Below are 12,803 nucleotides of genomic sequence, written 5' to 3' on the forward strand. Positions count from 1 at the left end.
AATAGCTACAATCAATGCTGCGTCCCTCCCTGGGTGCTGGACTTGAATTAATTTCCTTGGTTCTGTTTTATTTAAGAGGTGGTCCCTCAGCTGGGTAACAAACAGAGTAGTGTAGAAGTACATTCTTACTACAATACTTGTGTAGAAGTATATGCCACTATTATGGTCTTTCACTTAGGCAGGAAGAGTAGAGTGCTTTAAAGCCTCAGGCGAATATTTAGGCTATCTGAAGAATGGGATTATTTTCCTCACCTACTGCCCACTTACCCATGGCCAGCATTTTCCTCTGCCTCTATACAGTTACAGCAGCTTAGCCAGTGGTAGCTTCAAGTATGCTTGCAATGGCCCATCATGAACAAAAGAGCCTTGCTGGATTAAGCCAATGGGTTATCTAGTCTAGCATCCAATTCTCACAGTGGTCAAGCAGATGCCCCGATGGGAACCCTACATACAGGACCTGAGTACAACAACATTCTCCCCTCCTGTGGTTTCTGGAAAACTTGTTTTCAGAGGCAGGAAGTGACTGAAAATGGAGGCAGTACACTGCCATCATGGCTGATAGTGACTGGTAGATCCACAGAGGCACATCAGGACTCTTAATTTTTAAAATACATTCAAATTGGTGGCCCCTGCCACATGGAAGCCAAGTTTTAACTCCTGTGAAAGAGGGGCAACTCAAACCAGTCACTACCAGAAAGATGTCTCCCTATCCCAAATCCGTTAGTGCACAACAGTGATGAACAGGAGAGATTCCTGCATCTTTGGGGCATTTATAGGTGTGAAATTTGCCATGAGGCACAAAATTCAACCTATTAAAGACACAAGCTCCTACTTCAACATGAAATCATATTAATTTCCTTTTGCATTATTTACTCTGAGCAGAGTTTAACATGTCACAACATTTAGGGGTGGGGTCCTGCTTATCCTAACCTGATGGGATGCCTTCTGTTTGCTTTGTGAGGATGTTTGATGGTGAATCAATGATGCAAACTGCAGCTGAAGAAGAAGGAAAGCTTGACACATTTGAAATAAGTTTTTAGAAATCCAGCTCTTGGTTTATTAAATTATGGACACAAATGCAGTCCAGAGCAGTAACAAGCAACCAAATGGTAGAAGGGTAAACCCAAAACTCCAACATGCCTGCGGCCCTGCTTTGCACCTGTTGACAAGTCAAAATTTGGTCTTGCCACAAAGAATACTGATTTTTGTAGCCAGCTGGGAAGAGACAAGCAACAAAGGTTCTTGGTTCAATGAAACGGGAAAGCCTTCTATTTCTTAATAGTAGTAATCTATGTCCAGGTCTGGGAATGAGGGAAGATATTCGAGGCCCTTCCCAGGAGTTGCAACATGCAATCAGCACTCTCCCTGGCACTTCCTACTTCAAAAATAAATGTGCCTGTTCCAGATGGGGACTTTGCTCTTTCTGGAATTAAGAAAACAATGTGTTTTGGGGGGCAAATGAAGCTAGCAGCATGCTCAAATGTTTGTGCATATTCGGCTTCTTGGTGGCAGGGAATGAATGGAGTAAAAATACAGATGCAGAATGTTCCCAGAGCTGGTCCCTAGAGGCACCTGATGAAAACCAATATGTGAGCACATGGTCTTGAAACACAAAAAGGATGCCCATGACCCTTTTTCAGGCAACAAGTTTCCCAAAACGGAATCAATGAGACAAGGGAGCATCTCAGTCTAGGAAAGTCTCCCCCCAGCTCCACTGTTCAAGTTTGTTGCCTTCTTGTGATCAAGTGTCTACAAAGAGCCAGTCACTGTCAACCTCAAGAGCATTCCTTCCATGTTTCCAGGCACAGCAGCGACAAGGCAGTTTCAAAGACCTGATGGCAGGAGGCCCCAAGCGACAGATGCTGGCACTCTTTCCTGCACAGGCCCTTTCACTGCGGGGAGCAGTCAGAAGCTCCTCTTGTGCCCAGCTCAGAAAAGCCCTCTTTGGATGGCCCTTTGAGGTCAGGAAACAGAACAGACGGCACTGGCTTTTTGGTCCTTGAGTGCTTGCTTCCTCTGAAGTTCCCTGGTGATACGTCGCCTGATGCCAATCAAGTAGAGTTCTCGATCAAACAGGCCAGCAGCCAGTGGGATGCTGGAAAGAGACAAGGCAGCATTTAGGTGGGAAGTGAAATGCAGGTGGAGGAAGCTGCATCTTCACAAGCCATAAAAGCAGGACTCTGGGACCTGCCTGGCATCTCCAACACTTGTTGAACTCTTAACTCCCAGCAACCCCAGTAGCTAGCATCGTCAAGGCTCAAGGAAGATGCTGGTGCTGATGGTCGGGAGTATTATTCAACAACATCCAGAGGGCCTCTGTTTCCCCATCCTTGCTGTCAAGGGATATCCATGCCAGGTGTGGGGAATCTCCAGATGCTGCTGGACTATGACTTCCACCAGCCCCAGTGGCTGAGTAGGATGAGAGGAGTTGAGAGTATAATAATGATGATGATGATGATGATGATAATAATAATAATAATAATAATAATAATAATGTATTACAGTGGTACCTCGAGTTAAGTACTTAATTCGTTCCGGAGGTCCGTACTTAACCTGAAACTGTTCTTAACCTGAAGCACCACTTTAGCTAATGGGGCCTCCTGCTGCTGCAGCGCCGCCGGAGCACAAATTCTGTTCTCATCCTGAAGCAAAGTTCTTAACCCGAGATACTATTTCTGGGTTAGCGGAGTCTGTAACCTGAAGCGTATGTAACCCAAGGTACAACTGTACTTATATCCCACCCATCCAACTGGTATGCCCCAGCCACTCTGGTTAATCATGCTACTGTCAAAATAAAGACTTTTTACTGAATTAGACCACACATCCCTCTCTGGGGACTAGTCTGCAAGACCTGTGCTGCCTGCCCATGACGCAATTCCTGTGCCAATGTGGTTCCCTACAGCAGGGGAACAAGTGCTACCAGTCTGTTCTCTCTTGGAGGCTGCTTAGTACCTACCCCTCACCTCCAGCCCTCCATCTGATTCATGCCAAAGGCCACCATGACGCAAAGTGTCAATACTAACTTGTCTCTTCCAGGCCTCACTTTGACACGAAATAACCCATATACAGGCCGGTGGTCTGACGTTTTGATCCCAAGACAGGAAGAGTATTTCACAGCTTGAATGTCATCCTTGTGACGGCTCCGGTAGATCACACGATCCTGAGAAGTCCAAGGGGCAAAGAGGGGAAAGGTGAGTTAATCGCTACAGCGGAGAAACAGCCAGCTCTCTTCCAAGGACACTTTCCTTTTCACAAGCATAAAAGACACTCAGTGGCAAGTGCTGTACTTCTTTTCCACCAAGGCACAATATCATTCTTCCTGAAGTTTCCAGGTGAAATGCTGTCTGCTGCTCACCTAGAAGTTCTTACCGTGTACGATGGTGTCCTCTGCTTGGAGGTAGTATCGTAGGAGTCCTGCCCAACATCAAACTTGTAGGAAGGGCGGAAAAGAATGGGAGCCTCTTGGAACCCCTTGAAAATTGATCCTGTGGAAGGGAAGGACGCAAGGAGTCAACTTTCCCCATGGCTTCATCAGGGCTGAATCAAGCTTTAGTTTTGGGGTGGAAACATGGCTGTGATATTCTCCTTACCACTGGCCATTTCCTTAATCAACTGGTCATGCTGTAGCAACTTAGACATGTCCGCTTCCAGCCCTTGGCTGAGGATCTGCTCCACCACCTCCCGATTCTCGTTCAGGCGGAAATTGAAATCCCCGAACCAAAATACATTGTCAAAGTGGGTTGTGACGTCTGCTGCAGAGCCAAATGAAAGGGAGCTGGGATTAGGTGAGGAATCTTACCATGACCCTATTTCAGCTGAAGATCCAAGATGCAAAAGCTCTGCAACCAAATTGTGAGATGCAGGAGTTTGATGAGATTGTCACAAGCCTTGACCTCCAAGAAGCACGTAAATAAACTGCTAAGTACTGCAACTGTTAACATTCTAAATTAAGGGGGATGCCTCCACAGCAGCTTAGCTCTGGAGCTCCCTTCTTCAAGGGCTTTATGGTGGCCTAAATACATTCTCTTATGTTTACTGGGCCAAAGGAAAAGAAACTGTAAGTGATGAGGTTTTCAATCTCTCTAAAGATTGTGGACTTCCTCCTCTTTCCCTGCACAGGAGGGCAGCAGATTAGAAGTTTCAGCCTCTAGTTAGTGGAAAGCCATTGCCTGTAATTGGCAGTTCCTCTACGTCACACTAAACTGTGGTTTAGCATGACATGCATGAGCAGGAGGAACTCCAGCAAACTTCAGGCTCTGCCTTGCAGCTGGAAGGAGGAGCTCAAAATATTCACTTTGGCTTGTGTTAACTGTGTTTACCATTAACCACATGAGGGCTAGACCAATCAGCTTATTTTTTAGAACCAAGTTTTCCATGGTGGTTTACATTTACTGGGAAGGAGCAGCTCATTACAAAATTGCAAGTATTTCACACAACAAAAAAGGGCCTTTCTTCCAGATCAAGCTACTCACAAGGGCTGGAGCGATAGGGGTTGGTATCTGGAATGTTTTTTGGAAGTGTAAGAGCCTGGATGGTTTTGTTGTAGTCCAGGACCCTCTCGTACACTTTGCCATCTCCAGCTGAAAAAGAAAAGACAGTCTGCTTAATGCAAGGCCTCTTGAAAACAGGAGACAGAGTTCATGGGTAGCTTCCTCTAGCAATTAATTATCAAGAGATTTCTATACGGAAAGGAGGCAATGGATTCTGTTTTGAAACCCAGCTGGACTGCACGGGTCCTGGGCAGGATGGGGTGTGGTCCACAAGGCTGAGTCAAGGCAGCCCAATTTAGCAGTCAGCACCATCAAGCATATTAAGCAAGATTTTTCCTCAAAACAGACTATCCAAGGATCCAGAAATGCCACACATACAAATACAGACATCCAGCAACAGAAATATGGGAAAAGGACAAAGACTGGGGAGAGGGACAAAGCCCAGAAATGCTAACAGAGGATAGTACATTAATTTCTCCAGCCCATAGAGAAGCTCTATGTAATCTAAGACTTGGAGGAAAACATCTGGTCAATTGCCTTTCCTCTGCTTCCATCCCTCTCTCACAGACACACAGTCCCATTTTCCACAAATACCCAGCCTGATCTGCATGGTTCATTTTAGAGCCTGCTCTTGAAATGAGATGTTGGTGACAAGTCCCATTCAAACCATTGATCCTGGAAAGAAGGGGCAGCAGTGTTCCTTGCCCCACCTGCTGCTTATATATGGGGATGGGGGCCTGGGGAGATACTCACACGTGAAGTGGGAGGTAATGAAGAGGAAGGAAGTGCCGAAGAAGGTGAAGCAAACTCCGAGGGCCCCCTTGGTCTTGATCTGAGACACAATGCGAGTTGTCACAGTGGCATATTCCACCTCTGGAAGGAAGGAGGGAGAGAATGCCTGTCACAAGTGATGCACCCAACTTGTGGCCAACCCTGACCTCTGGCATAAACCAAGATCACAGGCCAGTGGTGGTGGTTAAACAAGGGACTTTCCTTCCAAGAAAAGTTGAAGCTTCTGCTTATATTGGTGCAGATTTCATCACATTGAAGAAAAACAGTAACAACCGACCCCTGGGTTCGAGTCATTTTAATTCTGTTGGATATTGCGGTTTTATGGGTATTTCAAAATTAGATTGATTATAAATGGCTAGTTTCTCTCTCTCCTATCTCCCAGTCCCTACTTCGGAATGGTTTTCCAGGATTTGGGATATAGCAGTAATGTATAATATAAATTAATTTATTGTAACCATGTATGGGGAAATATTCTGTATGAATTATTGAAAAAAAGAGCAATTTTAATTTTGGTTTGGAATTAGAAGTTTGGAGAAGACATTAAGACCCTGTTTATTATTTTTGTTACTTTAAAAAGAGTAATATATTATGTGCACATTTTTTCCTCTTTTTGTCATATTCATAGTAAGAATGCGAAAATATTTTGTATGGTTTATTTTAATTTGCTGGAAGCTGCCTTGATCCCTAAAGGATAAATAAATAAATAATGTCCCTAAATAAATTTAAATCCAGCTTGATTAGATTTAATACTTATACCACGCTTTTCTATCAAAGTAATAATCAAAGCAGCTTAACAATGCAAAGCAACAAAAAACTAACTAATAAACTGAAACTGATACGGGGACAAAGAGAAGAAGACACCTTCACCCCGGTATGGCTCCCCTTTATCACATACACAGCCCAACAAGACAATGACAATAATCCACCAACAGCATACAAATCAATATGGTTAATTTGATGCAAAAACACCCACCTACCCCACTCACACATGAAAACAAAGTTCGCCATGGCCAATCACAAACAAACAACCACACCCTAGGCCAAACCCAGCCTCTTTCACCACCAAAGGAGCACAAACAAATAGTAACAAGAACCCACAAAACTGACGCTAACACAAAACCCCACCTATACACTAAGTAGAAGTATTGCCACCCACCCCCACCCCCCTCACCCATTCCTCCCTTCACCTCTTTCCCCCTTTTCTTCCTAATATAACACTAATGTCTCATCAAATGAAACTGATCTGTAGAAAATGTAACTTGAAAAAAGAGACATTGCACATACTTTTATAAACCAAGAAACCTTTAATTAAAAATATGTTTAAATTTAAAAAAATGCAAAGCAACAAAAATACTAAAACTACATACTCAAGATCAACGATAAGAAATTCAATGCATAAATGACTTAAAACTTTTTTCAAAGACCACCCAATTGGCAAGCCCCACCTGAGCAGAACCAGATGAGGTCCCTCCGCAGGAAAACTGACATGTAGAGCACACCATGAGATGCCGCATAGAGCATGACGTAATGGGGGCCCAGCGTCTCCTGCAAGCGGATCTCCCACTCACGCCTGGCAGGGGGAAGCAGAGGAAAGGAAACCTGTTGCGCGAGCTTCTCCTCACCCAGCCTTGAACTCCACCAGACATGTTTCAAAAAGGCTTGCTAGTGACAAGTGTCAGGCTCATTTACATGACATGGGGTGTCTGACACTGTTCCAAAAAGTGCAGGGAATCCTCAGCAGTGCCCCCAGATTTAGGTTGTACCCAGCTAAGTCCTACTCAGAGCAGACCCACTGAAATAAATGAACATAAGTTAGTGTCATGGACTGGCTGGATGCAGAGGAGTGGTGGGAGGCAACAGCTGGGGAACCCCTTAGGGAACCCCTAAGGGAGGAAGGCTCAGAGCCAGAGGATTTGTGCTGAGACTATGCTGAGTGGTCAGAGGGAGAAGGAGCAGGCAGGAAGGAGGAGGAGGTGTCAGCAGTAGGAGAGGTGGCAGGGTTTAGTGAGCAGGAACAGGCTGTGGCAGAGGGCAGTTCAGACTGAGGCTGAAGCAGATGCTAGAGAGGAGAGGGATCAAGAGGCTGCTGAAGAATACAGGGAATCTCTGCCTACTGCTGCGACCAGCTCCCCTCTCCCAGTCTCTGAGAATGCACAGAGAAATGAAAAGAGCAGGGATTAGTTGTGTGCAGACACGGTTTGCGACTGCATGGGGAAAACTCTGGAGAGAAGAAGTCTTAGAGAGGGGTGGGAAGGCAGGAAACTTTAGTCCTTGCAACTGCTTCATTGGGGCAAGACCTCCTAGGAAAGGTTGCTGAGACCACTAGGCCTGAGCTCTGTGGCTGGTTTCCTTGAATAAAGATTTAACTTCACTGGCCTCGGGTGATTTGTTGTTTTTGTTACTGACCTACACTTGACTCAAGCCCTGACAGTTAGCCATATCCATCAGCTTAAATGCATCTACTCTGAGTAGGACTAGTACTGGATGCAACCCCAGACTTCCTAATCCTTGCAAGGAACTCTCTGCTCCGCCCACAACAGAGGCGAGGCAAAGGCCTCCTGCCTCCCAGGAGCCCTGGGGCCCTTATTTCAGACACTGACAATGATCCAAACTGAAGAAACAGGGTACACTTGCATCAGGCAGCAGGAGGTCTGTACTGGCTATACTCTACAAGGGGAGCATTGCCCTGCATGAGGTCACATGGCAGTGCTCAGCTACAGACTTTGACCCCTTGCAGGCAAACCACCCTCTGTGCAGTGGGTGCGGGTTACGAGGCCAAAGCCAGCTTCTCTTGGTTTCCATACCTATCTGGGCAGCCTTCTTGGATCCCTATCACATACATGTCCTGGGCAAAGTCAGGGCCTGGCGGCAGCAGGAAATCATCCAACACCTCAGGAAGTTCCTGCAAGACAAGGAAGACTTTTCCAAACTCTAGGTGAGTACTTAAGTGGGAGAGTGAGAGGGAAGGAGAAGGAATGGACTCTCAAGGACACAAGCGCCAACAGGTTTAGGGGATGTAACCAGCAAGCTGACCACAAATCAATCCCATGCAGGTTCATTAAACCAATAGAGTTCTTTAGGTTTACAGACACACACCATCCACTCCAGGTGTGCTTCCAATGAAGTTTCCATAAAGGTATAAAACAAGTTCAAAACAGGAATCATAAAGTGGCATCACCAGGGAATGTCTACACTTCTTAAGTGACATATGTAAAATGTCACAAGGGATGTGAGCAGGAATGATCTACTCCGCCATCTTGCTTGCTGTATGTGGGCAAAACTGTTATTGTGGCCAGATTTGCAGGATGTGCATGACAGAGGGAGGAAGAGGCTTCCCAGACAATTTTGGACAGAACTATGCATAGAAACATAAGAAGCCGCTTGATACTGAGTCAGTCCATCTAACTCAGTATTGTCTACAATGACTGGCAGTAGTGGCTCTGCAGGGTTTCTGATGAGACATTCCCAGTCCTGCCTGAAGATGCCTCTGGAGATGGAACCTGGGACTTTATGCATGCAAAGCAGGTACTCTGCCATTGAGCTATGATGGCCCTTTCCAAATAAGTATTCTTGACCTGGCCAGGCTCCCTGGGTCAAAGGCCAATCATCAGGCAAAGCCCCCAGCCAGCGCTCTTCTTCCCTCACCTTTTGGCCCTGCATATTCCAGGTGGCAACAAAGATGCCAATGTTCCGGTCAGGAAAATACCGGTTCAATTCCTCTGCTCCCAGCAGTGCACCAGTCGCCAAAAGGCTGCCTTCCAAATAACTTCTGTAGGGAAAGATAGTGCATTGTTATTTCTTTAAAAAAAAATTATAAATTTGCTTCATTTGAGGCTGAAGTGAAAACTGCCCAGTGATGCAACAGCACTAATGTCCTGCCTAGGTGGGGTTTCTATACAGATGGAGGTGTGCTGTGCCACACCCTGCACTCTTGTGCTTGAAAGATGGGTCTGGAAACAGAACAACAGCTGATGAGGCCACTGTGATAGTGAAGGAATACACTCCTAAAACCCAACACATAACCTGTTCACTGCATTCAAGACCAAACTCCTCCAAGACAGACCCATTGAGAATATGCAGCAGTAAATCAAACTGTAAGATGTAACTCAAGCATGTGTCACTATGGCCAGATCTGCACCCTCAAGGCGCTGGCTGGCATGTCAGTCTAAGTGGAGCCGGGGCCTTGCTGGCCAAGGCTTTCACCTGGACAACTGTAATGCCACAATCCGCTATCCCAGATTGCCTTCCTCATTCTTTCTTCCTTGGGAAATGAAAAACAAAACAAAAACAGATTTTGGTAAACATCCTATGAGAGTCAGGGAAGGCAAGCAGGTGGGGAATCACCTAGTTGAAAGGTAGTGCCCTTCTATTATGTATTGGTGTAACAAAATATAGCAGGATGCCGAATCATAAATACCAGTGGGAATCCTGTAAAATATATTATGTACTTCTATTTATTTGCTCCCCCTTCATTCCTTTCTTCAAACAAGTTGTGCTTCTTAGTGCTATTTATTTCTTTTTGTGTGTATTTATATTCATAAGCTATGGGAAATAAAAAGATGAAAGCAAATGAACTAAAAGTTTAAATCAAATATATTTTGAAAATCTAAGGGGCCCTTTCAGGAAAGAGATGAGAATGGGTTATCAGATTCCTGCCAGTCTTTCCTTGGGACGACCTCAGGGATTTTTTATTCCAACAGAAAATTCCGCCCCCACCTCACTGAGCACTCAGTGAGAATTAGCATAAGTGTACCTGTGGAGGAATGCTCCCCATGACTCCCCCTCTTGACCTCCCCCCACGCTACAAGGACCCTACCTGTTCCGCACATCCCTGACGCGGATGGGGGTCAAGAGACTGAAAGTGGACTTCATGGAGGTGGTAGAGCAGTTGTCACAAACCATCCCGCGGCTGTGGAGCCTGGTGTCACTCCAGCTGCTGCCTGCCCTTGGAAAGGCACTCTGGGAGCAAAGCCTGTAATCCGCCCAATCTGGGTCGATCCTATTAGTTGTCCTCAGAGAAGGGAAGGAGCCATCAAGCTCCAGAGGGGGCGGAGGATGGGTGGGCATCACTCTAGACAGCTTCCCATGCAAGTTGCCATGCCTGGTGGGGGGCGCCTCCGAAGCTTGCTGCAAGCCACAGAGGGATTCCTGGTCACAGTGCGAATTGCTTGTGGAGGCTGCCATCTGTCCCAGAGGATTCTCCCCTTGGAGGGATCCATTGGAGGAGCCCATCTCGGAGGGATCCACCAAGCTGTCTCGGCTCATCCTGAAGAGCCTCCTCCTCCGCCAGATCAGTTCATCGAGAGAAGAAGTCCGCTCAAGTCTTGGGGGCTTGCGGGGAGGCTTTGGGGTGAATGACCTGAGCTCCGTGTGGGCCTGGAACCCTTCTAGATGGCTTTCCAAAGCGTTGTTGAAAAAGGAAGCCTGGATTTCTTGCTGGTGCTTGGAGAGGAAATCCACGTTGTCACCCGCCTCCTGTCTGGCAGCCCGAGCAGCCTCCTTGGGTGGTATGTTTTGTGGTACTTTGTCCTCAGGGTTTGGTGTGTGCTCCATTGTCCCCTAGGAAAATCCATTGGATATCCCATCTATGCAGAAGTCAAGGCAACAGCCTAAGGCATGTTTTCCTGAGTGGGAAAAGAACCCCAATGAGGACACCAGTGTCAGGAACGGAAGGCCCGTTGCCTAAACATGAAGATGCATTGTTGGGATCCACCTAGGAATAAAATAACAACAACAACAATAATGTATTTTGTATTTATTTTATTTATTTATTTTAAAAAAGATTAGCCAAGATCTCCAGGCATTATTAAAGGCTTCCCACCTGAAGCTCCCAACCTCCACATAGGATCTCTGCTTTCTAGAATAATTGTTTTTTATTAGTTTTTATAGGAGTGCTTTTGGTGTTTATGTTGTTATCGTGTTGGACTGTGAATATGACATTCTAGGCTCCCTTTAGGCAGGACAAAGATGTAACAAGCAAATAATTTAAATATATTATTGATTAGCCAGGTCACTCCCATTTGATAGGTGGCCAGCTGAGACTGACTTGCAAGTCAGGAACCTGGGATGAGGGTGCATCAGTTGATTCAGGGGTGCTTTATTTCCACAGCCTGCAACTGTGTGGGAACACCGTCATGAGCAGTGAGAGTGTTTGTGTACACAGAATCTGCCTGGCAGCAGCTGTTCAAGTCTAAAGCTCTGGAAAGGTGCTGCCACTCTAAGGCTCAGTCACGCCCCTCCGTTTCCCAGAGAAGTTGCAAGGACCCATAGCTACAAGCAAACAGTTTGACTCAGCCAACACACCTCTTTCCATAGCAGGTTTCTCAGGGACTGCTTGAATCAAGAAACATAAGGTTGGCAATCAATGTGGCCCAGTGTTTGGGAAGAAGACAGGACTGGATTCAAGACCTGCTTCTTCTACAGCCGCTCTTGCTTAGCCTCTTTAGCCCTGTCTATAAAATGGGAATAGCAGCTGCCTCTGTAGGCACAAGCACGCTAAGCAGCAGTGGCTGATGGCTCTGTCCTAAGGCCTTTGTCAAGGCAGTGATCCAGAGCTCAAAAGGAGGGATGCCAGCAGAACAAGGGCCTGTTTTGAAACTGTAAAAACTTTAGCATACACTGTGAGTTTCAATGGGATGTTTAAGCAGCTACCCAGCTAAGTTATACTAGAGAGTAGAGCGGACCCACTAGAGGTTAATGGATCTAAGTTAGTCGTGTCCACTATTCTGCAGTGTGTGTTTATACATTTATATTGACCTAAAAAATAAAATGCTGCTGTGATAAAAGTATTTCATACAACCACACACACACCAATGCCTGTAAACACGAAATAGAACTCTACCAAAGTTTCCGCTGGATCCCTTTTAGAATTGCGGTTTGTCACCAAGATAATATATGTGTCATTGTGATTAACCAACAAAAAATATCATTTGTATTAAAGCAGCCGATGAAGGTGCGATTCAAACCGTTTCCCTGCATATTATTCACAGTAATAATATATAACCCAGTAGCATGCGTATACACACACAACGTGCGTTGAGACACCCTGGCCCGGGACAAGCCCCCACCCTCTTCCCTCCAGTCCCACCCCCCGCCTCCATCAGCACCCCCAAACCTGCAACTCTCTGAATGAGGCCAGGCCGCTTTCCTCCCCGGCCTCTCGTCGCCGCTGCCCTCCTCTGCCTTCTCCTGCGGGGCCTCCCTGCTGCTCCTCCCAGCCGCCTCACCCCGCGAGGGGAGCCAGAAGCTCGAGTCCTCCTCGGAACCGCCGCCTCAGAGATGGGCCTAGCGGCGGGGACTCCAATTCCCATCAGCCCCTGCGAGGGCGGCCAATGGCAGGGCATGACGGGAGTTGGAGTTCCGAGACACCTGTAGAGGTGTCCTGGAGGGGGTGTCTTCCCCACCACGGACCACGACGACGAGGGCTTTTACTACTTTAAAATAAATGGATACTGCCTTTCTATCTTTGAAACAACAGCAACAATAGTAGTAGTACTTTATATAGTATTTTCAACCTGTGGG

General features: G+C 46.4%; 1 protein-coding gene across 2 annotated transcripts; it reads right to left on the minus strand.

The window, feature by feature from the left end:
• Positions 1 to 1,029: 1,029 nt before the first annotated feature.
• INPP5E (inositol polyphosphate-5-phosphatase E) lies at positions 1,030 to 12,583 on the minus strand. 2 transcript variants are annotated; one of them, XM_082207651.1, is made up of 11 exons: positions 12,397 to 12,583; positions 10,099 to 10,995; positions 8,928 to 9,051; positions 8,087 to 8,184; positions 6,728 to 6,852; positions 5,244 to 5,363; positions 4,473 to 4,580; positions 3,591 to 3,749; positions 3,370 to 3,485; positions 3,024 to 3,160; positions 1,030 to 2,095 (listed from the first exon to the last, which is right to left on the minus strand). In XM_082207651.1, exons 2-11 carry the CDS (start codon positions 10,833 to 10,835, stop codon positions 1,963 to 1,965), a joined length of 1,857 nt encoding a protein of 618 aa, XP_082063777.1. In that variant the 5' UTR covers positions 10,836 to 10,995; positions 12,397 to 12,583; the 3' UTR covers positions 1,030 to 1,962. The 2 variants fall into 2 exon arrangements, with proteins under 2 accessions (XP_082063777.1, XP_082063776.1); XM_082207650.1 differs by having other exon boundaries at positions 3,591 to 3,752.
• Positions 12,584 to 12,803: the final 220 nt, after the last annotated feature.

Source organism: Podarcis vaucheri, assembly GCF_965113315.1.
Source record: "Podarcis vaucheri genome assembly, chromosome: Z".
Classification (NCBI taxonomy): Eukaryota; Metazoa; Chordata; class Lepidosauria; order Squamata; family Lacertidae; genus Podarcis; species Podarcis vaucheri.